This window comes from Pipistrellus hanaki (assembly GCF_964339955.1).
Source record: "Pipistrellus hanaki genome assembly, chromosome: 2".
Lineage (NCBI taxonomy): Eukaryota > Metazoa > Chordata > Mammalia > Chiroptera > Vespertilionidae > Pipistrellus > Pipistrellus hanaki.
Window position 1 is genome coordinate 156,449,441 of NC_140504.1, and position 26,889 is coordinate 156,476,329.

Below are 26,889 nucleotides of genomic sequence, written 5' to 3' on the forward strand. Positions count from 1 at the left end.
GCTCTATCCACAGAGCAAACCAGCTAAGTCTTTTGTTTTGTTTTTTAAATACAGTACCACATAGAAAGTACCATTTTACTTGATTTATTCTTGTTATCTGCCTTTTGATCATGGGAAAAACCTCTTTAAAAACACTGAAATGGCTTCATCATGAGGCAGAGTCAGCATGATACAAGGAATTACATCAGACTGGGAATCAAGAATCTTGGCTCTCAATTCTGCTTCTGCATGACTGCACACATCAGTGTGCTTCACTTATTGTGCTCTCAAGCTTCCTCTTCTGCACAAGAGAGCTGGACCCCTCTACCTCTCTCCTCTCAGAGGTGAATTCCAATTTCCTATCCCTGACTTTGTGGGCAGGTGGGAAGGTAAGTGGACTAGCTTTCCCTGTGTGCCTCAAACTACACTGGTGCCCTTTTATTTATTTGTTTGTTGCTAATCCCTCACCTGAGGATATATTTTCCATTGATTTTTAAAGAGAGTAGAAGGTGGAGGGAAAGAGGGAGAGAGAAACATCAATGTGAGAGAGACACATCTGATTGGTTGCTTCCCCAACACGCCCTGAGGACCAGTGATTGAACCTGCAACCCAGGTACATGCCCTTGACCTGCAATCAATGGGGTGACACTCTAACCACTGAGCACACCAGCCAGGGTACACACTCGTGTCCTCTTAATCATGAGATTCACCTTTGCAGTGATATAAGGGACCTTAGAGGTTAAGAACTCTCCTTGCTTTCACGAGAAGCCAAGGCATGGATAATTAAACCCATTCTAGATGTGAGGAGTGGAGTCCGGACCAGAACTCCAACCTGAATCATCTGTCAGCATTCTCTCATTCCTTGCCTGGAAGACTTTCTGGAATAAGGGCCAATGCTTTGTGATGCCTCTTTGCTCTTTTCTCTCTAGCCAGACTGGTTATTTACACTCCATCTAATTTTGTAACTTTAGGTCCAGAAACGTGTTGGCAGTGGGTGTGTTTCTATAATAGCCAAGATAAAAATATGCATGGGTAAGGAAGCGGCTAGCATTACTGAGAACGACAGTGACACAATATCGAAGCACAAAGCCTATCCAGCAGATTCTTCTTCCGTAAGCTTTCTCATTCCTTTAGCAGGTCCGTTACTATTTGACCCTCCACACAGATTCAAAGAATAAAACAGTGCAGTAATCCCATTTTAAGCTGTTAAATAAATCATGAAAGAGTTGGGGTTACATAAGCTGAAAAATATTGGATGTCCTACATCAGGAGTATTTTCTTGGCCGAGGATAGGAACATTCATAAGTACACCATGAACATCTGGTGTAGGACCATGTGCCGCCTTATATAAGCAGCAAAGAAGAAAAAGCAGATTGGGATGGAGGCAACAGACGCTGGGCAAGGGAACAAGTGGGAAATGGCAAGTCATCTGAAAGGTCTGCCAAAATTACAGATGAGTTTTAGACCCAAAATGTTTAAGCATCTCCTCAAGCCCACATTCTGCTAGTCTGCTTTGATGTCCACCAGGCACTTTCAATCCTGAGGAGGAGGGCCATACTTCAAATCTCTTGAGCTCTCTAGATTTTCTCTGCCTCCCCTATAACCTTATCACAAACCCATTACCAGTCCCATTCAGAGGGCAGGGAGGAATTTCACTTTTAAAGCAACATAAAAAGAAATTCCTTCCCATTGCAGAAGGCCTAGGGTGTGGGGTCTGGCTCTGCCAGACACCTTTTTCAGCTGCCTCTCCATGCAGGTTCTTGGCTGCAGATCAGGGAAACTGCTGTTTCCTCCAGTGCCATCTGCTCAGATGATGGGCTGCTACTGCTGCCATGAGGGACTGGCCTCCATCTCTCTCTCTCTCACTCTCCCTTTCTCCCTCCCTCCTCCCTCACTCAGTCATAGCTCTCCAGCAGTGCTCTGGTGGAGAACTACAAGGACGCCAAAGATGTGCCATGCTCACCAGCCTACCAGAGCTGGCAGCAGACCTTCCTGCAAACAAAGAGAAAGAGAAGGAGACATAAAGCTGATGCTAACATTCTTTTCTGACTGGGCTCCCAGTGGGGTCATAAGGTCCACTGGGTAGGGTGAGATGTTATCATCCTTTAACACCCAGCAAGAATAACAACATCAAAGTTCCCCCCCCCAAAAAAAAATTTTTTTTTAAATGGAAGTACTTCTGGGTATTTGTCCAAAGAAAATGAAAACATTAAGTCAAAAAGATATATGCACCCCCATGTTCCTTGCAGTCAAGATATTGACAATAGCCAAGGTATCAAGCAGAGTATTTACAGAACATGAAAGTTATCTAAGTCTCAGTGTGGTGATGTGGTTCCATCTTGGGCCAAGAGAAAAATGTATTTCAACATTATTACTAGTCACATTTTAAAAAATTAAAACAAACACACCAAAAAACAAAACAAACAGAAACACTGGGCCAAGCCTTACTCTACTCCCTTGTATGCATTACCTCATTTAATTCTTAAAACAACACTGAGAGGGCAGTGCCATTATTGTTGCTGGTGGTAGTGGAAGAAATGGAGATATGTAGTGCTTGAGCAACTAGCTGGCCAGCTGCCCAGACAGTGCAATCCCAGAGGCTGCATTCTTACATAGGCCTACAGCGGGTGTCTTCCCAGGCCCAGCCTCCAAAGCATTCCTCCATTTCCTCAAGCAATTAATTAGTCTCTTCCTCCCAATTACTCCCACACTGGAATCCTCTGTTCCACCAATCACCTCCTCCCCTTCTAAATACCATAGAGCATGTCTTGTTCACCTGAGTGACTTACACTAAGCCTCGGGGAGCTAAGGAAACCTTCAATCATTTTTAAGTTGAATAAATTAATAAAGATGGGTTGTTCTTTTTGTTTCTTTAAAAGAAAAGCAAAATAAAACGTTGCAAGAAAAAAAAGTAATAAACATTGAACGTGAGGGTCTATCCAAGACAAAGGGAAACAGTCTTTTTTTGTTGTTGTTAATCCTCATCCAAGGTTATTTTTCCATTGAATTTTAGAAAGTGGACAAGAGAGGGAGAGACAGAGAAGTATTGATATGAAAGACACATCGATTGGTTTCCTCAAAGTACTTCCCCTACCCCTCCCTAGCCCGCCAACCAGGGCTGGGAATGGAGCATGCAACTGAGGGGTTAGTAGTGAAGATGTGAACTATTCTGGATAAGAAAGTATTGGATTGAAATCTGGGAATCAGAAAAAGAACAAATTCTCCAGAAAGGAAAAGTGCAAGAAGGTAACAAATTGAACTCTAAGTTAGGGGAGAGAGGGGCAGAGCTAGAAAAATGTATAGGGAATGACTGACAGGTCATAGGGCAGAGGTGTTTAATAAGACAGGTCAAGAGGCTGCCTACACATGTGGGAAGCCGCCCATTGTCTTCACTAACGGAGAGGTATGGAAAACGAACCCGAGAGGCTGTTGTCCTTTGAGCTCCTGCTAAAGTCAGACTGTACACCCATTGTTTAGTCCAGACAAAGGTAGCTGAAGCAACTTCCCCACCAGACTGTCATGTAAATCCTTACTGATAAGATAGTCTGCCTATTACTGGAAATTGCCTGCCGAAGGGCTATAGGTGGATCCCAAAATGAATAAAAGGATGAGGTCAATGCCCAAGTGGAGTCCTCTAGATCTGGGCTCCAGCCTGCTAACCCCCCCCCCACACACACACACACAGTTTTCAAATCATTTCGTCTTGTCTTTTTCATTTGCATGTAGGCCCTCTTCCAGAGCCCAAACCCTCAACCACGTGGGACATTCACATATGCCAGAGTCGAATCCTTATCACCCACAAACCCTCCATACAAGTACTTTATATGGGGGTCCTTTAGGAGAGGAAAATAAAGGTAGTATCCAACACAGGTGAAGGAGTGCAGAAAAGGGCAGCCCTTACAAGAGACTTGCAAGCAGAAGTGAAGAATTCCAGAAGCATGAAATCTGAGAAAGAGGTGATTAGGGAGAGGCGCATAGACAGTGGAGTGGAGTAAAATACTACATGCTTTCCAAGCAGGTGATGGGGATCCAAATCTTACTAATGCAAGAGTTAATGCTGGAGGGCCAGCCAAATGGCACCGACCGTTAACCAGTGTCACCAGTCATTCCCACTCTAAGAGCACATCGGCCCCAGAGCAGTAGTAGTGGGAAAGAAGAGAAAGCATTGGATTTCATTTTGCAACTTAGGAAGTCCTACTTCACTCACTAATCTCGAGATGAGCTGCTACATTACTCAATAGGAAACATTAAACCCTGCCCATCAAACCAAGGATCACTTTGCGGGTAAGACAATATATTTGCACAATGGCTTCTATTCCATGAGTTCCTAGATGTCTGAGAATATTGCCTTCATGAATCAAACTGCACTGGCCCCTGGATTTCAACCTCTAAGTTTCTTCTGTACTCAAATCTGTGTCCTCTTCTACTACATATTGCTATTCCAAATAGCATATATGGGAAACTGAAGGCTGCACCAGATATACTAATTTTAGACTCACTTTAAAACTTTCACTCATTCTCCACCTGCCCAATGACAGAAGGAAAACAAAGCAGGCATAAGTAGCTCAGCTGCCACAGCTGTGCTCTAAAAATTGGTACAAAGAAGGTGACATACATTCTTTTTGAGACAAGAATTTCCCAACCCTGTTGTTGTTTTTAATGCAAAGCCAGAAGATACCTGGAGTCTCTAAAAATAATCAAACTCACTCTGACCTGATGTGAGAAATCTGGTGTGGCTATCTTGGCTATGCCAAGATTTCGGGTTTGATCCTAGGTAGGGGCGTGCAGAAGGCAGCAGATGGATGTTCTGCTCTCACATCTCTCTCTCTCTCTCTCTCTCTCTCTCTCTCTCTCTCAATCAATAAAAAGATTTAAGGGAAAATAAACTTATGCAGTTGAGTCAGCTCGCCACAGCAAGGCAGCAATATCTGGCAGCAGCCAACAAAATAAAGTTGTGTTTTAAACTCATTCCAATTCTCAAGTGCATTCTTTGAAATCTAAAAACAAAAGGATAGCCCTAGCTGGTTGGCTCAGTGGCCAGAGCATCAGCCTATGGACTGAAGGGTCCCGGGTTTGATTCTGGTCAAGGGCACATACCCGGGTTGCAGACTCAGTGCCTAGTAGGGGGTGTGCAGGAAGCAGCCAATCAATGATTCTCTCTGATCATTGATGTTTCTATCTCTCTCTACCTCTTCCTTCCTCTCTGAAATAAAAATATATTTTAAAAATAAACAAAAAATAAAGAAGATTCAGATAAATTTAAACCAAAGCCAATGATAGCAGCTACAATGATTATTAGTTTATTCACCTCTACCTACTTTATACAAAGCATCAACAATATCTAGTTCATATAAGAGCAACTATTTCTACTATTTTGTGCAGAAAAGTATCATTGAATAAATCTGTCAAAAAGGGAAAAAAGGAAAAAAAGGATCAGAGAGAGAACTGTAGGGAAGGAGGGAGAGACCACGGCAATAGGGATGATGCCCCAACAGATAATAGCTGCCCTGCCTTTGTGTAACACTTGGACTACCAAAATTAAAGCTTTAAAAAATGGTTTCTGCAACTTTTTTTTTTCTGCCTTTTAAGAGCCACTAATTATGAAACAGATTTCTAAGACATGTTTATAATCAGGTCTATATAACTGAAAGCAAATTGGAATAGATCCAGATTTATAGAAAGATTTCTATCATTATAATTTAACTTCTAGAAACGCCACTTCCCACCCATCTCCCCCAGCCCTGGTGGGTGGATTCCTGGCTCCTATCACTGAGAGCATCTCGAACAGACTAACAGTAGTTCCAGCTATGGCTCAGCCACCATCTGTGGCTGTCTTTCACAACCCTGGCCATCAAGGACAAGCAATATTTCAGTGCTGTTTGGCTTGGCTAGGTTCCTCCAGACATAAGCTAAGTGTTCCCATTTTTTATTCTTGGGGGTTTGAGCTCCAGCAGAGTTTGAAACATGACATTCAGAACCTAAAACTGACCTTGATTATAAGATTTAGACTGGCACTGAGACAATAGAAATAACATGTTGGGAGAAAATTAATCCTTCCACTGGGCTCTTAGAATTCATTTCCTCTACAAAATATCATTGCAATTAACATAAAACAACATCTGCCACCCCAAAAAATGCCTTTTGAGCCCTAACCAGTTTGGCTCAGTGGATAGAGCATTGGCCTGGTGACTCAAGGGTCCTGGGCTCGATTCCAGTCAAGGGCATGTATGTTGGTTGCAGTAGGGGGTGTGCAGGAGGCAGCTGATTGATGTTTCTCTCATTGATGTTATTAACTCTCTGTCCCTCTACCTTCCTCTCTGTAAAAAACAAAACAAAACAAAAAAACCAATAAAATATTTAAAAATATATATATGCCTTTTGAGATATTGATCATTTTAAGCTGGCTATTTTTAAGAAACAAACTCGATAAAAACCATTGACCTTCCCTCTGTCTAAAAGAAATTTAGAGAGAGGACCTACTCCAAGAAGGAATTATTATCAGAGATAACTATAGCTTAATACAAACAAAGTGTGATAGTGAGGAACCTAACAAGTCCTCCCAGTTCCCATGGTCAAGATGACCCAGCAAACACTTATTTATCAAATATTTGCTTTTCAATCTCCATGTGAATTGCCTTCTGGCCCTTTTAAGTCCCAAATCACAACTCCTGCCGGGACCGGTTTGGCTCAGTGGATAGAGCGTCGGCCTGCGGACTGAAAGGTCCCGGGTTCGATTCCGGTCAAGGGCATGTACCTTGGTTGCGGGCACATCCCCAGTGGGGTGTGTGCAAGAGGCAGCTGGTCGGTGTTTCTCTCTCATCGACGTTTCTCTCTGTCCCTCTCAATTCCTCTCTGTGTAAAATCAATAAAATATATTTAAAAAAAAAAAAAAAAAAAAAAAAGCCAAGACCGGTTTGGCTCAGTGGATGGAGCGTCGGCTTGGGGACTGAAGGGTCCCGGGTTCGATTCCGGTCAAGGGCATGTATCTTGGTTGTGGGCATATCCCCAGTAGGGGGTGTGCAAGAGGCAGCTGATCGATGACTCTCTCTCATCGATGTTTCTAACTCTCTATCTCTCTCCCTTCCTCTCTGTACAAAATCAATAAAATATATTTAAAAAAAAAAAAAAAAAAAAAAAAAAACAACTCCTCCCCCTTCTCCTTAGCTCTTGAAGGCATAAAAGCTTTTAACTGCCCCATCTGTTCTTGGGTCCCCTATTCTTAGGAACCCCCATATGTACATATGCAATAAATCTGGTTCCTTGCCTTGTTAATCTGTCTCATGTTAGCCTGAGTTAGTCCAGCCAGAAGGACATAGAGGGCAGCTGGAAGCCCACTACCATCAACAAACACCAACGCACCAACCTGCTACTTGGGTGAGATGAGTGAGGCACTCACCTGGGGGGAAAAAATTGAAGCGGGGGGAGGCAGGGACACATCCAGTAATCAAAACAACATTTTGCTGCAATATTTTAAAATATCAAAATTAATACAAAATAACCATGGTGAAAGGCTATGAAAAACTTTAAATAAAGACAGGATCCAACCCTGCTCTTGTACAACTCACTGACTATACCCTACTCAGTCCTACTGAATCTAGTATTTATTTAAAATATTGATATTAAAAACTGTGGTACATTTACACAATAGAATACTACTTGGCCATAAAAAAAATTTTTTTTTTTAAAAGGAAGGGAATCTCACCCTCATGGATGGATCTGGATAATATTATACTAAGTGAAATAAGCCAGTCAGAGGAAGATAAACACCATATGATTTCACTCATATGTGGAATCTAATACTCAGAATAAAACAAACAGATTCAGATACAGAGAACAGACTGAAAGCTGTCAGAGGGAAGGGGAATGGGGGGCTGGATGAAAAAGATTAAGGGATTTAGCATGAACAAAACAAAAGGGGTTGTTATTATAGAAATAGAAGAGGGTAAGGGGAATAAATGGTTATGGAAGGAGACTTGACATGGGGTAGGGGGTCACACAATACAATATATGGATCATGTATTATAGAGCTGTACATCTTAAACCTATGTAATTTTATTAACCAATGTCTCTCAAATAAATTCAATAAAAATTAAAAATTAAATTAAAATTTAAAAAACAGCAAATAAAAAGTAAAATATTGCTTTCGGCTTTCGGCTAGGAGACTCAGGTGCAACTTTCTTCGGTCGTCCCTAATCCAGATTCATCCGACACCAGCTGCCTCCACCATGCCGCCCAAGTTCGACCCCAACAAGATCAAAGTCATATGCCTGAGGTGCACCGGTGGGGAAGTGGGTGCCATGTCTGCCCTGGCCCCCAAGATCAGACCCGTGGGCCTGTCTCCAAAAAAGGTAGGTGAGGACATCTTCAAAGCAACAGGCGATTGGGAGGGTCTGAGGATTACAGTGAAACTGACCATTCAGAACAGACAGGCCCAGATTGAAGTAGTTCCTTCTGCCTCTGGCCTGATCATCAAAGCCCTCAAAGAACCACTAAGAGAAAGAAGCAAAAAAAAATTAAGCACAGTGGAAGTATCACTTTCGATGAGATTATCAGCATTGCTCGACAGATGCGGCTAGAGAACTCTCTGGAACCATTAAAGAGATCCTGGGGACTGCCCAGTCTTGTGGGGTGCCATGTTGATGGCCACCACCCTCATGACATCATAGATGATAATAACAGTAGTGCAGTGGAATGTCTGGCTAGTTAAGAACTACAAAGGAAAAGGATTCAATTAAAGATCATTTGAGCCGAAACCAGTTTGGCTCAATGGATAGAGCGTCGGCTTGGGGACTGAAGGGTCCCAGGTTCGATTCCGGTCAAGGGCATGTACCTTGGTTGCGGGCATATCCACAGTAGGGGGTGTGCAAGAGGCAGCTGATCGATGACTCTCCCATCGATGTTTCTAACTCTCTATCCCTCACCCTTCCTCTCTGTACAAAATCAATAAAATATATATATTTTTTTAAATAATAAAGATCATTTGAAAAGAAAAGAAAAAAAAGGTAAAATATTGGTGGGTTGTTTTTTTGTTTTTTGTTTTGTTTTGTTTTTCCATTTAATTGCTTCAAACTATTTCTTCATTATTAGATTTTTTTTTTTTTTTTTTGGTGCCCCCTTAAATTTTTCATTCAAGAAGACTGCCCACACCCTGCCTCAGCCCTGCCACCTTGTATTAACTTACTACTCACAGGAAACCCTATGAAGTAGCTCTACAGTTACTCTCATTTGTAAGTGAGTAAACAAAAACAACTACTTTGCCTAAGACCACAGAGCTAGGGTAGCCAAGTCATATTCCAAACTCAGCTATGTGGCTCAGAGCCTATGCTCTAAAGACACCATACTGCCTCTCAGAGCTTTGTATCACTAAGGCATTCAGCATAAATCTATACAGGCCTTAATTTTAATATGTGGAAAACAATCCAAATAAACTATAATTAATGACAATTTGGGCAAATTTAGTCTTGACTTATTCATCTCCAAACAATGCCCTGCAATGTTTACACTGAGTTAATCCCACCAAACTCCTGGAATTTTTCTAATTTAACCCTTAAATCTTTAGCCAACTTTTGGAATGAGCCAAGGAGAGAAGGTATGTCTGGATCCTCACTTAAAAGGCCAAGATTACACAGCCCAGCCAGTGTGGCTCAGTGGTTGAGCGTCAACCTATAAACAAGGAGGTTCGTAAATTTAATTCCTGATCAGAGCACATACCCATAATATGGGCTCGATCTCCAGTAGGGGACGTGTAGGAGGCAGCCAAATCAACAATTCTCTCACTTCCCTCTCTCTCATTCCCTAGCCTTTCTTCTCTGAAATCAATAAAAATATTTTTAAAAATAAAGTGATAGTTTAAAAAAAGAGAGGACATGACTACAGATTTGAGTGGCCTAAAGTAGCTGGTGCCAGTAATTAGGTTCTGAGATGACCCTGGTACATTCCCTCAAATACTATCAGTATTAGGAGGCTAATTGATCTACAGTGTGCATTGCAGGGCAATGTTCACAAAAACTCCCAAATAATGTGTTCATTTACAAAGAGGGTAAAATTTAAAAATAAATCCACTTCAGCTACAATGGTCTCATCACATTTAGGCAGATGTCAGTGGTGATGGACATTGCCATCAAAAAGGGTCAGTGATCCACCATCCAGAATTGAAATATCTTTCCTGACATATACACATAAGGAACTGTTTGACATTGAAATTGGGTCTCAAAAGAGCTGTTGGCCCAGAAAGAAACTCATTACAAACTGATTCATTTGCCTTTCAGCATAACCATTATTGTTTGTTTCATTTTTTATTCTTATTAGTATATTTCCAGTAGGACATGATCTCACTCATCTAGGGGAAATGATGAACAACATAGACTGATGAACAAGAACAGACCCAGAGATAAGGAGCCATGGGTCAGACTATAGGACCTCAGAGGAAGGGTGGGGATAAAAGGGAGAGATCAACCAAAGGACTTGTGTGCATACATATGAGCTTAACCAGTGGTCAAGGACAATAGGGGGTGGGGGCATAAGTGGGGAGTGGTAGGGGGATTAGAATGGAGGGTTGAAGACAAATATGTGATATCTTAATCAATAAAGAAATTTAGCCAAAACCGGTTTGGCTCAGTGGATAGAATGTTGGCCTGTGCACTGAAGGGTCCCGGGTTCGATTCCGGTCAAGAGCATGTACCTTGGTTGCGGGCATATCCCCTCTGGGGGAGTATAGGAGGCGGCTGATCGATGTTTCTCTCTCATTGATGTTTCCAACTCTCTGTCCCTTTCCCTTCCTCTCTGTAAAAAAATCAATAAAATATATTAAAAAATAAAATAAAAAATAAAGAAACTTAAAAAAAAAAAAAGGGGGGGGGGTCAATGAAACAAACTGAAAAAGAATCTGGAGATGGGAATGGGGGGATGAGGACAAATATGTGATACCTTAATCAATTTAAAAATTTTTAAAATTAATAAAAATTAAAAAAAGAATCTGGCCGAGACCGGTTTGGCTCAATGGATAGAGCGTCGGTGTGGGGACTGAGAGGTCCCAGGTTCGATTCCAAACAAGGGCATGTACCTTGGTTGCGGGCATATCCACAGTAGGGGGTGTGCAAGAGGCAGCTGATTGATGATTCTCTCTCATCGATGTTTCTAACTCTCTATCTCTCTCCCTACCTGTCTGTACAAAATCAATAAAATATATTTTTTTAAAAATAAAAAATACAAAAAAATAAAAAAGAATCTGGAAATGATATCGTGGGAAGAATGGTTGAGGGAACTAGGACTACTTTTCTTGTGGGAGAGAGGATGGGGTGGAAACAACCGAAAAGTCAGGGAGGTGGTGCCTAGCAACTATTTTCAATTATCTAAAGAACTAATGGATTGAATTTATGTGGCTCCAAGAGACTTACGTTGGACAAGTGGATGACAGTTTATGGGTAGCAGTCTCAAGAAGTTGGCTTTCATCTCAGTACAAGGCGAAAATCTCCCAACAATTAGACCTGTCCAGCAATGAAAGAGCCTGATCCAGAGGAGGCAAGTTGGCTGTCAGCTGCTATAGAAACGATCCAAAGGACCCAGCACAGAAGGGCCACTTGGACAGAAGGACTTAAAATCCCTTCCAACTCTAAGACATTAAGCAATGGAACAAATAATTAAACTTAACACATTCATTGTTATGCATACTGTTTAGTTCCTAAAAACCCTAGAAAACTGAAACAAAGCCATAAGCTTACTGGAAAGGAGGTCTTATGCTTTTATTTTATTCCAAGCTGAGATTCTTGATTTTTTTATTTTAATTACTAAGCCACTGAAGTAATGAGAATTAAAAATCTTCTACCGTCTCCTCCCTCAGGGCTCCAGACACCGGCTTCTTCTTCTCTCCACTGATGGAAAGCTCACTCCTACCTCAGGCTCTTTCCACCTGCTGTTCCCTCTGTCCCCAAATCTTCACACATCTGGCTCCTGCCCTCATTCAGTGCTCAGCTTCCACATCACCTCGGGGAGACCTTCCTCAGCTCCTCAGTCTAAAGCAACCTTCCCCAGGCACTATCCGGCATTGCACTGTTTTTTTTTTTTTTTTTTCCTGTTTTATTTATTTATTTATTTATTTATTTATTTTTTAATATATTTTATTGATTTTTTTTTTGCCCCCCACCCTCCCTCCCACACATCCCCTCCCTCCCCAGAGTTTTGTGTCCATTGGTTGTACTTATACGGCATTGCACTGTTATGTTTTCTTGGTAGTACTTTCACAAGATATAAGGTCTAAGACATAAGAAATACAAGGTTATCTTGATTATTTTCCCTTGTATATAGCACATCTTCCCTCCTGCTAAAACAATTTGTTGAACTGATCTGCCACTAATGGATTTCCTATTCAGATGGCAACAGACTATAACTAAAGTTATGAAACAGATCATCTTACAGGGAGCTGATGATGAATACCATATTATAAGTGCAGATTAGTAATAAAAAGAAATGTCAGAGAAGAAAATGGCTGAAACCGGTTTGGCTCAGTGGATAGAGCGTCGGCCTGCAGACTGAGAGGTCCCGGGTTCGATTCCAGTCAAGGGCATGTACCTTGGTTGCGGGCACATCCCCAGTAGCGGGTGTTCAAGAGGCAGCTGATCGATGATTCTCTCATCGATGTTTTTAACTCTTTATCCCTCTTTCTTCTTCTCTATAAAAAATCAATAAAACATATATTTTTTTTAAAAAAAGAAAGAAAACAAAATGACATGTAGGCTGCAACAGCTGTGGAAAAAGCCTCACGGAGGTGATGAATGGAAAAGGGACTTGAAGAGATGAGTAAGTGTGAAAGGCATTACTGGAGAAAGGTAACATCTGGACAATGCCCTCCCCTTCTGGTCCATGATTTTAACATTTCACTCACACACATATATCTCACCATGACTCATGAGAACATAATACAGAACCTAGAACTTGAACCCTAGATTGTAATTGTCTTGTGGGTGAGAGCCCATGTTTTATTTTTCATTGGCTCCCTACACCTAATGTGGGCACAGAAAGGCCTGTCACTTGACTAATGAAATACCAAAGTCAGGTATTATTCCACAACTCTCACCATTATGATAAAAAGCAACTTCTACCTCCACACAGTAACATATGGTTTCTCTGTTAGACCTTTTTTAGTCCTTTTCGGGGGAGGGAGAAGGAAGCTGATGTTTCCTTTTTTAGATTTTTAATGTTTTGGGGACAGAACAACAACAAACCACGTACCTCTAGCCTACCCTTAAAGAACCTGCTGAATCTCTGTGCACCTGCGGATAACCTGGCTGCAGTAATTCCCTGCCGTCCACTGTCCGAGAGTGGCATGTATGAGACATGAAGTGGACATTTCACTGGTTATTGGAGTACCTGAGTGGTAGCATGGGAAGTTTTATCCCTAGCTACAGAGTCCCAAGTTGGAATGCAAGCTTCTCTATCAACTGGCCGTTTGACCTACGGCAAGTAACTCAACCTCTGAGGCCATTTCTTTATTTTCAAAGTGACATAGTAACAATAGCTCTGTAAATTTGTGTGATGACTAAAAGATAAAATGCACACAGCCGAAACTGGTTTGGCTCAGTGGGTAGAGCGTCGGGCTGTGGACTGAAAGGTCCCAGGTTTGATTCCGGTCAAGAGCATGTACCTTGGTTGCAGGCGCATCCCCAGTAGGGGGTGTGCAAGAAGCAACTGATTGATGTTTCTCTCTCATCGATGTTTCTAGCTCTCTGTCCCTCTTTCTCTCTCTTCCTCTTTGTAAAAAAATCAATAATATATATATATATATATTTTTTTTTAAATATCTGCTGAATAAATGGAATAACAGAAATTAAGAATGCTTTTGAAGAGCTCTAGCCATATGGCTCAATTGGTTGGAATATCATCCTGTACACCAAAAGGTTGTAGGCTGATTCCTGGTCAAGGCACATACCTAAGTTGCAGGTGTGATCCTCAGTCAGAATGTGTATGGGAGGCAACAACTGATCAATGCTTCTCTCTCACATCTCTCTCTTCCTGCCTCCCTCCCTTCCTCTCTCCCTCTAAAGTCAGTTAAAAACATATCCTTGGGTAAGGATTTTTTTTTTTAATGCTTTAAGAAGATTTAAAAACACAGAAAAGCCCTGGCCAGTGTGGCTCAGTTGGTTGAGCATCATTCCAAGTACCAAGAGGTCACCAGATGATTCCCAGTCAGGGCACATGCCTGGGTTGCAGGCTCAATCCCAGTGGGGGAGGAGGGCAGGGGAAGATTTTTGCAGAAAGCAACGGATCAATGTTTCTCTCTCATTGATGTTCCTCTCTTCTTCTCCCTTCTTTTTATAAAAGAAAATCCATTTAAAAATTTTTTTTTGAAAAAGCCCCAACCAGTTTGGCTCAGTGGATAGAGTGTTAGCCTGTGGACTGAAAGGTCCCAGGTTTGATTCTGGTCCCAAGTTTGATTCTGTACCTTGGTTGCGGGCACATCCCCAGCAAGGGAGTGTGCAGAAGGCAGCTGATTGATGTTTCTCTTTTGTCAATGTTTCTCTCTATCCCTCTCCCTTCCTCTCTGTAAAAAAAGCAATAAAATATATATTTTTAAAAATTACATCTATCTAAGTGGGAGGGCAAAAGTTATCAAATAATATAACCCCAAGTTAGTTTGTTTGGGGTAGACACAGGAAAGAAAAAAATAACAATTTTCAGGTGTCAGGGTACTAGTATTATGGATAGTTTTTATTGCCTCTTCATTTACTTCCATTTTCACATTTACTAATTCTTCTAAAAGGCATGGCTTTGTTCAGAAAAAGCCACTTTAAAAAAATGACAGCCCTGCCGAAACCAGTTTGGCTCAGCAGTGAAGCGTCCGTCTGCAGACTGAAACATCCCAGGTTCGATTCCGGTCAAGGGCATGTACCTTGGTTGTGGGCACATCCCCGGTAGAGGGTGTGCAAGAGGCAGCTGGTCGATGTTTCTCTCTCATTGACGTTTCTAGCTCTCTATCTCTCTCTCTTCCTCTCTATAAAAATTCAATAAAATATATTTTAAAAAATGACAGCCCTGAAAGAATGCTAAGATTCAGCAGCTCCTGTGGATGAGACCTACTGTCATGGAACCATTCATTCAAGTCACAAATTGTTCTCTACAATATATGAAAACTCTCAAAGGAACTAGAAGGTAAGGGGGTGTGGAGTGGACCTGCAGACTGACAAGATGCTTCAAAATTGGTCAGACTCCTTGGCATAGGTTACATCCCTGCTCTCACCAAGCTGGAGAAAAAAAATAGAATATAGTAGCTTATTCTATAAATCCTATAATAAGCCAAGAACCCTGTAGGATCTACACAAAGGCTAACCATATGTTTTAGGTATATTGTTAAAATCTGTCTCTCGAGTCTAACACAGCTTCTCTAACCTTCAATATATCTTTTAAATATAAGTTTTCACTTACACAGAAAGATACACTGATATTTAAGAGTCTCATGCTCTACCAACTGAGCTAGCCGGGCACTTCCTAGATACACTTATATTTAATAAGTACCCCTTAAAAATACCCTAAACCCTGAGCCCTCTGAAGTAGGTCATCTTTTCAGAGAAGAGAGACTCAGACCATAGTCTAATTTAAAATGCTAGTCCCATCTGCAAACCCCAGCAAGAGCTGCAGCTAATAAGTAAAAGCAGAAACAGGCTTACTCTTGAGCATCTTTTCCCTCAGCCAAATCCAGGATGCCTTAAAATAAAAAAATTCGCTAACTTTCCTGCACTTAAGATAGATCCAGTCCAGGATAATGTGATTTTCAATACACCACTATTTGTACAAATCTTAGCACAGGATTCTCACATCCTTCAGAGGAAGGTTGCAGTCAACCATCACTGAACAAAGGAAGCTCTCACTACACATAAAAAGTGTTAATGGAACTGAGTCCACGTGTGCACATGCACTCATACAATCCTATACACACACACACACACACACACACACACGTTAATATTCCTTATGACTGAGGGCCCAGCTCCTATCAATCTAAGAGAACTCCCTTTTCTATTTACTTATGCAGTGAGCCAAAAATTTGGGGTGAGTCTTCAAGTAAGGTATTTGATAAGTCTCAGCCTGCATAGCTCCAGGCAGATGAGGCAAAGCTAATGTGTGACAGCTAACAAGGCTAATCTCAAGTCTACAGTGAAGGGAAGCAGAGTTTGTCACACCAAAATATGACTCTTTGGGATATTATTTTAGGCTGATTAATTTTAAGAACAGCAGACATAAGCCCGGCCAGCATGTGTGCTCAGTGGTTGAGTGTCAACCTATGAACCAGGAGGTCACAGTTCGGTTACCAGTCACAGGGCACATGCTCAGGTTGTGGGTTCAATCCCCACTGTGGGGCACACAGGAGGCAGCTGATCAATGATTCTCTCTCATCATTGATGTTTCTATCCCTCTCTCCCCTCCTCTCTGTTAAAAATCAATAAAATATATTTTAAAAAGAACAGACATGTGAGGAGCTCTGAAAAATAAATATAAGTTAGCCTTTGTAAAGCATATTTACATTTTTAAGGGTTGTACCGAGGCTACTGAACCCAGGTTTGGTCTGAGCACACAGGTCAGACACATGTTATTGTTCCCGCCTCCTACAGTGCATGAATTTTCAGGCAGTGGCCTTCTAGCCTCAATTATAAAAAGTCACAGAGCCCTGGCTGGTTTGACTCAGTGGATAGACCGGGCATGTATCCTTCAGCCTGCAGACTGAAGGATACATGCCCGGATTGTGGACTCGATACCCAGTGAGGGGGATGCAGGAGGCGGTCAATCAATGATTCCCTCTTATCATTGATGTTTCTATCTCTCTCTGTTCTCTCTTCCTCTCTGAAATCAATAATAAATGTTAAAAAAAAAAAAAAAGAGTCATGGAGATATAAAGTACAGCATAGGCAATACAGTCAGTAACACTGCACAACTATGTATGGTGTTAGATAGGTACTAGAGTTATGGGGTGATCAGTTCGTAAGATATATGAATGTCTAATCACTAGGTTGTGCACCTGAAACTAATAGAATATTGCATGTCAACTGTAATTGGAAGATAAATTTTTTATTTAAATAAAGACCAATATATTTATATTTACATATATATATATATGCCTAATATGCAAAGTGTCCAGGGGTCAACACAGAAAAAAGGCACCGACCAGCAGCTGGCAGCAGCTAGGGACCCTACAAATGCCATGCACTGGGCCTCTAATATAGAAATAAAAAACAATGTGCATGATGAAAACCCTTTCCATGATCCCCACCCCCAATCCCTTCCAAAGAAAACATAAATCTGTTTTCTTTTGTTAATGGCTCCCTTAGCCAATCCTTCTGAATGCCCTTCTGGTTGCTACATGGGATGTTGCCCCTTCATGAATCCTATATATTAAAAAGCTAATATGCAAATTGTCCCCTCCACAGGGATTTCTACTAGAAGTTCAACCAGGAGGTAGGGCCTGCCAATCAACCTACCCCAATCCCTCCCCCTGGCTGGCCCAGCCTGATGGGCCCCTTCAGGGTAGGCGGCAGGACCCCACTCATGCACAAGTCCATGTGCCAGGCCTCTAGTACTTAATAAAGCCAATTCTATGTTCTAACAAAGGATAGAAGAAAAAATTTCCTCCCTCAAAATATTGGGTCGGCAGCTAAGTAATTGCGGATTTTTTCAAGAAAATCAAAGACAATTTTTTCATGGAACTAAATAACTTTATTCTGTAATGTATTGCCCATTTTGATCAATGACCTTTTGCCATCTTTCAGGCAGCATCATAATCCCACGTTCAAAAAACTTCTGGTTTTTATTAGCAAAAAACTGAATCAGGTACGATTTGACATCATCATCATTATTGAAATTTTTACCATTCAAGGAGTTTTGTAAAGATCGAAACAAAAAGTAATCAGATGGTGCAAGGTCAGGACTATATGGTGGATGTGGCAAAACATCCCAACCAAGCTCCATTAATTTTTGCCGAGTGACCAAAGATGTGTGTGGCCTTGCATTGTCATGATGGAATACAACACCTTTTCGATTTGTCAATTCGGGCCGCTTTTCTTCAACTGCATTGTTTAATTTCGTTAGTTGTTCAATGTAGACATCAGAATTGATCGTTCGGTTGGGTAGTAAGAGTTCAAAGTAGACAATTCCTTTGTAATCCCACCAAACTGATAACAAAACCTTCTTTTGATGAATATCAGCTTTTGATGTTGTTTGAGTTGGTTCACCTGGCCTGCTCCACGATCTTTTCCGCTTGATATTGTTGTAAACAACCCATTTTTCATTGCCAGTTATCAGTCGTTTTAAAAATGGATCATTTTCATTACGTTTCTTTAGCAAATCGCAGCTGCTAATGCGTTGCGTTAACTGTGATTCTTTCAGTTCGTGAGGAACCCATGTATCGAGTTTTTGAACATAGCCAAGTTGTTTTAAGTGATTTTCAATGCATGTATGTGATACATGAAGCTTCTCTGCAATCTCACGTGTTGTACTGTGACAGTCCGAATTGATTATTGCTTTGATTAGGGCGTCATCAACTTCAACTGGACGACCAGAGCGTCTTTCATCTTTGAGTGAAAAATCACCAGAACGAAATTTGGCAAACCAATTTTGACACTACCGTTCTTTTAAGGTTTCGTCACCATAAACAGCACATAACTTTTTATGAGCTTGCGATGCGTTTTTCCCTTTGCGGAAATAAAAAAGCAAAATATGACGAAAATGTTCCTTTTGATTTTCCATTTTTCAACGAACGCCAAACAAAAACTACAAAACAGATCAAAAAACTTTTTTTACTGATTAACAGCTGAATAGCCAACTATCAAATACAAAATGTGTTTTACATTTGTACTACGTCTGCAAACCTAAAAATTCAACTGAAGGCATATGTGTGTGAAATCCGCAATTACTTAGTTGCCGACCCATAGCAAGTACAAACTTTTACCAATAATCGGAGCTAATTAACAGAATTGATTTGCTAGCTGGAGGCTGTTTGACTCCTTCTGGGGAAAGTGTCCATAGAATTCCTGACCCATTGTTGAACTCCTTTTATGTTTGTTTGCTTGCAAATCCCTCTACCAGTGGGAACTGAAACATGGTGAAAGTAGAAAGGACAAGGGGCACAAAATCATCTCAAATATTGCTATAGCCCCCAGAACCTGGTGCCATAGAATAGCAAGAAGCTAGTAAAATTCCAGGACAAGTGGAATAGGGAAACTAAGAAAGCGTTAAAGAGCAGTTTGCAGCCACCTATTAATTCCTATCTTTCCTAAACCAAGGATACTTAAGAATAAATGAGCCCTAGTTGTTTGGCTCAATGGATAGATCTTCAGGCTATGGACTGAAAGGTCCTATGTTTGATTCTAGTCAGGGGCACACGCTCACATTGCAGGCTCGATCCCCAATAGGGGATGTGCAGGAGGCTGCTGATCAAAGATTCTCTCTCATCATTGATGTTTCTATCTCTCCCTTTCCCTTCCTCTCTGAAATCAATAAAAGTATATTTTTTAAGAAAAAGAATAAGTGGTTTGCACTTTTCCCCAACCAGAGGGTAAATAGCTTAAACCACACTACTCAGAGAGACAACAGGCAGCTAATCAGTGATTCTCTCTCATCACTGACGTTTCTATCTCTCTCCCTCTCCCTGAAATCAATAATATATTCTATTAACTCACCCTAAGCCTTCCCCTAAGTCCCCAAATAAAATAAATCCTGGAAATAAAAAAAATATCTCCTAATCTCTAAGGGACCCCATGAGGCTTACAACCAGGGGAGCAATGGGGAGAGACAACTTATCCCAGACTAACTTAACTCCCTGAACCTTGTCTCCAAGGTCCCCTATTCTGACTTCCTGGTGAGCTAAGCAGCCCAACCTAGGCTCTCCTGCTGCTTCTCCTATGCTCTTCCTTGTCTCATTCTCCTAAGTATGTTTTTGCTGTGGTCAATAAATTCTTGCTTACTTTTCTACACTTTGTCTCTTGATTGAAATCTTTCCTTCAGGAAGACAAGAACAGAGGTCTTCTTGTTAGGGGCAGAAATAAAATATTGGGGACTAGCTACAGACATAAGAAATCTTGCTGTTAACCTTGATTGTTCTAATAAAAGAAAGTACATTCTAACCTGGGGTTGTATGCCCCTGGGCCCTGGGAGTCAACCTTGGAATGAAGTCCATTCTCCTATTATTAAGGATTAACAACCTTGTAGCCCAATCAAGTCCCGCCCCAGCCCACATTGCCAGTAATAGCCATTTTGCATAACAATTCTTATTTCTTTTGTCTGCTTCACCGAGGAGGGATGCACAGTAGATTTTGGGGGATGACCTGCTGCTCTCCCATACTGCCAGCATTATTGGAATAAATGCCATGGATGAGTCAACTCTGCTTCTGCTTAATTGGCTCAAGTAGTGACAGGCAGCCCAGACCCACTGTTTGTCCTATTTCATCCTTATCTCCGCTTCTCCCCGGTAACACTAGAGCACTGTTTGACACATAGCAGGTATTCAGTAAGTATCTATAGGATGAAACGCTGGCACAGGTTGCACTTTGTTATAACTGTTTGTGACCTCAGCAACCGAACCAAGATATGTGCAGAAAAGAGACCAATTCTGCCAGGGTAGGTGGAGGAAGGAAGGTTTCCCAGAAGCAAAGAGCAGCTCTTCCCTGAAGGAGCAGCTTTTCACCAGGCAGAGGCTGCCAGAAAGCCATGTGGACAGGGATGTGCCCTAATGGAAGCCGGAGCAGATGGCGGAGCTCCTTTCCAATTCAAATTCCTCCCAAGGTTTGATTTCCTGGGGGTTTGTTGTTTCATCATCTCCTTCAAACATTCAACCATAAAGGGGGTACATACTCAGGGGTTGTTGTGCTTCTCTACCAGGAAATGAGCTAAAAGAAAACAGCAGGTAACCAAAAATAAATACTGTGGAATGTTTTATTTACTAGGCAGTAAGACTCTTAGACCTTCTGAGAAATATAATCCAAAAACAGTGTCCAAATCTACTAGAAATAAGCCACTTTACAAATTGTTGTCCTTTATTTTTCTTCTCTAAAAGGGTTCATACAAAAATTGTTTGATTCCCAACAGAAAAAAAGGAAAGGTAATCTAAACATTTCATAGTCACTTCTTATTCCAAGGAGAAACGGGGGAGGGAAAAGTATTTGAAAGAGAATAACAACTGAAATTCAAAATTCAGAGAAAAGGAAAGTTAGATGAAAAAGCAAATGAGAATAAGGAAAAGAGCAAGTGGAAATTTTTCAAAACCTCTAAGAAAGCAGAAATATGCCCTTTCCCATCACATTTTCTTTAAAAATGGAAAGAGCCCTGCCTGGTGTGTCTCAGTTGGTTCAGCACTATCCTGTGCACCAATAGGTCACCGGTTTGATTCTTGGTGTGGGGGGAAGGGGAGGCAGCCAACTCTCCCTTCCTTCCTCTCTAAAAAATTACTGAAAACAGCTGAAACCGGTTTGGCTCAGTGGATAGAGCCTCGGTCTGCAGACTGAAGGGTCCCAGGTTCGATTCCTGTCAAGGGCATGTACATTGGTTGCGGGCACACCCCGGTAGGGGGTGTGCAGGAGGCAGCTGGTCAATGATTCTCTCTCATTGGTGTTTCTAGCTATCTATCCCTCTCCTTTCCTCTCTGTAAAAAGTCAATAAAATATATTAAAAAAATAAAAAATTACTGAAAACATTTTATAAATAAATAAATAAGGAAAGGGTTAGGAAAGGGCCTATAAGCCAGCCCCAGGAGGAAAGGTGTGAAGTGCTTCATGCCAGAAGGAAACTAGTCAATGTCAGATATAGAGAACGCTAAGAAATAGGCTCAATCCCACTCTAGCATTTCCTCCCCTCACTATGCCTTCATCTACCTATCATGGACAAGGGACCTCATCACAAAACCCTTGAAAGCCAGCCTTCCCTCACACTCCTCTCCCCCAAAACAGAAAGAACTACCCCAAACTCTGAAATAAGATGCATTTGAATGTGGTATTAAAATTAAAATAGACCTAATTTAAATAACTATACCTCCCTGAGAAAATTCCAGGTGTAACCAGGGCTCTTCCTTTCAAGAGATGGATAGGGGAGGGGAGGTTGGCGGGGAGGGAACAGGAGTATTCTTGAAAATACTACCAGCTTGACATAATAAACTCTGTCTTTGAGATAGGTTAATTCCTAATTTTGCAAACCACTATATGCTTCTGTAATCAAGATCCCTGGATGTTTTGCTCAGTGGATAGAGCACCCGCCTGCGGACTGAAGGGTCCCGGCTTCACTTCTGGTCAAGGGTACAAGCCCAGGTTGAGGGCTCTATCCCCAGTAGGGGGCGTGCAGTTGACAGCCGATCAATGAATAATTCTCATCACTGATGTTTCTATCTCCCTCTCCCTTTTTCTCTGAAATCAATAAAACAAAATAAAAAAGATCCCTGGATAATAACCACCTTGGACATTGGGAAGAGAAGCGATTGTCAAGTATCCCATTTGCAATAACTTTTCATAAAGAAGTTGCTAATTATAAGCATCTGCATCCCAGGAGGGTTACATACCTCGCTGGCAGCACAACAGCTACCTCTCGCCTTTCAATGCCAGTTAACTCGTGTGAAGGTGGGGTGGAAGGAAAAGGAGGAGGGCCGTCCTGAAAGCCTGGGAGATCAGGCGATCTTTATCCCCCAAATCATCACGCAAGCCACGGGAGGCATTCTCAGAAAAGCCAGCTCTTTGCAATCTGGATTCAATGTGTAATGTATCAGATCTAGTCTCCTCATGGCCAGGCCCAGGCTTGGATTCAATATGTAATGTATCAGATCTAGTCTCCTCGCGGCCAGGCCCAGACTTGGAGAAGGGGGGAGCTCGTGGTGAGAATTTACCTTAGCAAATGGCCACGGAACAGACAGGCCTTTCAGAGCCACCCTGGGCTCTGCCCGGAGACTTGAGGCCACACGGAGGGGCTGGCACAGCGAGCGGCTCCGGGCACCGCGGCGCCACAGGTTCCCAGCGCGCACGGCGGACTCCCACAGGTGGGCGGCGCGCGGCGGGGCGCGGGGGGCGCGGGGGCCCGGGCCAGCGGAGTGGGCTCCCGGGTCCACGCGAGGCGCCGGGGAGTGGGGTCGGCTTTGCCTTAAGGGATCGGGGCCAGAGAAGGAGCTTGGCGTTGTCGGCTCCCACAGCTCGGTGGTTCCCGGCTTCTCCCCAAGGCAGGAGGAGCCCGGGCGCGGAGCAGCGGCGCGCACCGCCCACCCGCCTCCCCGCGGGCGCCGGCCTTCTCCGCGGGCGCACCGCCGCGGGCCACCGGCTGCATGCGGCCCGGCACGTAGGAGGCTGCGCGACCACACGCGGGCGGGGGGAGGGCGCCCGGGGCCCAGGGAGCCCCAACCCCTCTCCGATCAGCCGTGTAGCCTCCCCGGCCTAAGCCTAACCCGCTTGGGCTCACCCCAGCCCCTCGCCCCCCGAACCTCCCTCCCTCCCTCCCTCACCGGTGTTGGCTTTGATGTTCTCCCGCAAGAAGCGGCCGCTGGAGAGATGCTGCAGGCCGAAGTTCTGGGCGATGCGCTGGCACACGGTGCCCTTGCCGGAGCCGGGCGGCCCGAGGATGACGGCGCGCAGGAGTTTGGAAGCCATCGCCTCCGCGGGGAGCGGGCAGCCGCGCGCAGGCCGGACGGCGGCCTCGGGGACGCGCCGGGAACTTTGCTTCTCCTGCGCCGGCGGCTCCGGACACGCTCGGCTCCGCTCGCGGGGGACTGGGCGGCCGCCCTGCGGGGAAGGAGAGTTATAAGGCAGCCCCTCCCTCCAACCCGCGGCGGGGCGGCTGGAAGGCGGAGTGAGGCGCCACGCCGCACCTCCCCGCCCTCCGCGCCCCAAGCCGGGAGCGGGGAGAAGTCCCCCGTCCCCGCCCCAGGCACCATCCATCAGCCTTGGGGGGCTCCGAAGTGGGCCGGAGCAGCCCCACCTTGATCCCTCCATCTCGCTCCCCACCCCGCATCCGAGTTAGGGGCCGGACAGCCCGGCCCCCTCCAGCCAGTCCCACACCCTCTCCCCCGTCGCCCCTCGCACCGGGCGGCCTGGGCGCTGAGCCCCTTGCCCGGGTCCTCGCACGTGGGCGGCGTTTAGCCCGCGCCCCGGCCCTCCCCGCGGCTGTCACATCCCCGGGAGTCGCGGTGGCCGCTGCGCCCGCCGCCGGCACTGACAGCGCTGCGCCCGCCTCCGCCGCGGGTGGACGGATGCGCTCCCCGCCGCGCGGAGCCGGAGCCGGCGCCTCTCCGGCCGGAGCAGCCACAGAGACACACACCACGGCCGGGACGCGGCGCCCCCACCGCTCGCAGCCCGGAGCCCGCCGGGCGGGGCCGCCTCCGCCCGCCGCCCCCACTTCGGTCCCGGCGTTCGCGCAGGGCCCGCGCCTCACGTAAGCCCGGGAGCCAGCGGCCGCCCCCCTGCCCACCGCGCCGCCACCCCGCCTTCTCGGCCCACGTTCTCCCTAAAACCCAGTAGGGGCTGCAGGGGCGAAGGGAGGTGGGAAGACACGAGAGACAGAAAGCGCTTTCTTGGGGTCGCCTAGGCGCACGACCTACTGTGGAGGGGAAATAACACAACTTGTTGAGCGGCCGACGGTGCGTCAAGTTGGGGGCCAGGTGCTTTCCTTAGGCAAGGACCTTGCCTGGTCGGGTATGCACAGGTGAGGAAAGGAGGCCTGGCGTGTGGCCATTCACTTTTCATTCGTGTATTCATTCAACAAACGTTTATGGAGCGCCTACTGTGTGCCAGACACAGGGTGTGCCAGACACAGGCGCCTAGCCTACAGCTGAAAAACCAGAGACGGAATTTCGCTCTCGTGGAAGCCACGTTCCGGCGGGTGTTTTGAACCCTTGTCTGCCTGATTCCAAAGCCAAAGGCTTCGGGGGCAGGAGGAAGGAGGTGGGGCCAGCACTCACGTGCGCTCAGGATCCTATTGGCAGCTGATTCCAGGACTTCAGGGCCCAGCTGTTGACACTATACTTACAACTAATCAAGTCCAAATGGGTGCTATCTTCTCCCTCTCCTCCCCTCCTCTCCATGCATATCCAAATTCATAGCATCTTAAATCAGCTCCCACCCGCACAGCCTTTATTGCCCGCTGGGACTAGTGTGTTAACTGCCTGCCCATTGGTCTCTGGCTTCTGTCAATCCATCCTCACAGCTGCCAGAGATATTGCTAAAGTGCAAATGAATTTCTATTATTTCCCCACCGCTGGTATTTGGTCCCTTCAGGATAAAGTAAAAATAGCCGGCAGAGAAAAACAGGTGCCTTCCATGTATATTTGCATTCCACCAACTCCCATTTTCTCCTTCCACAGGCTTCCTGCCTTTGAGAATCCATTGCAAGGTTCTGAGCCACCAACCATGGCGCACAGATAGGGAGGGACAGTGTGGAGAGGAGCCTCCTCTGGGTTCCTGGAGAACTGGCGGCTGTTGGGAGGTTGGGGTGGGGGAAGAGCCTAGCACCTATTCTTCCTGCCCCTGGCAGCAGCCCTTGTTCTCCTCACACACCTACAGCCAGGCGGCACCTAGCGCCTGGCTACCTGGGAGCACACAAGAACGACCAGTCCAGGGCAGCATTAATTCTCTCTAATGTATCAGAGCTGCTGTAGACCCCTTCACCTGGATCAAAGAGGAGCTGAGGCAGGGAGAAGGATGGGTTACATCTCCCCTCTTCTTCCTGCCACGTGCCTTATCATCCATAGTAGATACTATGTGCTGGTTTGCAAACCTGAGCCTGTCTCAATCACTCCGTGGGCTTATTAAAACAGATTGTTGAGTGCCATCCCAGTTCCTGATTCTGTGGGTCGAAGGTGGACATTTCTAATAAGTTCCCAGGTAATGCTGCAGCTGGTGATTCTGGAGACCACACTTTAAAAACCACTGCTCTGGTGAAATAAGCATTGAGAGACATGGGAGACGTGTGGTCTCTTGATTCCTCTGCCTGCTGTGGGATGTTAGGCCCTTTGTATCTATCAAAAATTAATTCTGTGAGTTCCTACAGAAAATACAGCTTCCAGCCCCCCCCAAAACCTTAACCTGTCATCACTCAGTTCTTTTGCCTGCCTTTGAAATGTCTTACCAACATCACCTTATAGTGGAGCGGTGTTTGCCACTCATATGGTCCTAGGACTTTGTACTTTAGGACAGTGTTTCCCAACCTTCTCTCATGATGAGAATCACCTGGTGGAGTTGTTAAAACACAGATTCCTGAATCCCAACTAAGAAGTGCTAAACTAGAATTTTTGGGAACATACAGGTAAAATTGTATACTTAACTAGTGCTCTAACACAGATGTTATATACAGAGCACTAAGTTAGGTATGCAATTTTACCTGTATGTTCCCAAAAATTCTAGTTTAGCACTTCTTAGTTGTGATTCAGGAATCTGTGTTTTAACAACTCCACCAGGTGATTCTCATCATGAGAGAAGGTTGGGAAACACTGCTTTAGGAGATTATATTGTGAAACAGAAAGAGGAGTAGTGACATAGGTCAACTTAGTAGAGAAACTCAGCCCGGAATGGAACCTAGCATTTAACAACAGAGCACTCAAAGGACTTTCCCTGTGCATAGTCACATCAGGGCCCCAAAGCTCAGCTGCTGACTGAAAGCAGGAGAATCAGACGAAATGGGTTTTGGAGTGAAACACCCCTGGGATTAGACTGCAACAGCACCATTTACTAAATCTGCAAGCTCTTGAGCTCTGCGATCCTTAGTTTGTTTTTCTGTAAAAGAGAGACAGACTTATCCCATAGACTGGGGGTAAGGCTGAAATGAGAGAATGCACATGAAGGATGTACCACAGTGCTGGGCATATCATAAGTTTCCATCATAAATACTATCACCATTATTAAAAATGGGATAATTATTTAGCCTCCTCAATCTCAGTTCCCAAATTGTTAGAAACAAATGAGCTAATGT

The 26,889-nt window shown here is 44.2% G+C and overlaps 1 protein-coding gene and 1 pseudogene across 5 annotated transcripts in view; one reads left to right on the forward strand and one right to left on the reverse strand.

Moving 5' to 3' along the window:
- Positions 1 to 24,651, reverse strand: part of AK4 (adenylate kinase 4) — a gene marked incomplete at its 3' end in the record, with an annotated part of 64,821 nt that extends 40,170 nt beyond the window's left edge. Inside the window, exons 1-2 of one of the 4 annotated variants that reach the window (XM_084871388.1) lie at positions 24,244 to 24,651; positions 23,432 to 23,708 (exon numbers count right to left, since the gene is read on the reverse strand). In XM_084871388.1, the coding sequence (XP_084727514.1) occupies positions 23,432 to 23,576 (145 nt within the window). In that variant the 5' untranslated portion in view covers positions 23,577 to 23,708; positions 24,244 to 24,651. Of the gene's footprint in view, positions 1 to 23,431; positions 23,974 to 24,008 lie in introns of those variants that run through there. The other 3 variants (XM_084871387.1, XM_084871385.1, XM_084871386.1) reach the window with 3 other exon arrangements.
- Positions 8,155 to 8,719, forward strand: LOC311617877 (large ribosomal subunit protein uL11-like; annotated as a pseudogene). The gene has a single exon. The product of its transcript is annotated as a large ribosomal subunit protein uL11-like (transcript).
- Positions 24,652 to 26,889: the final 2,238 nt, after the last annotated feature.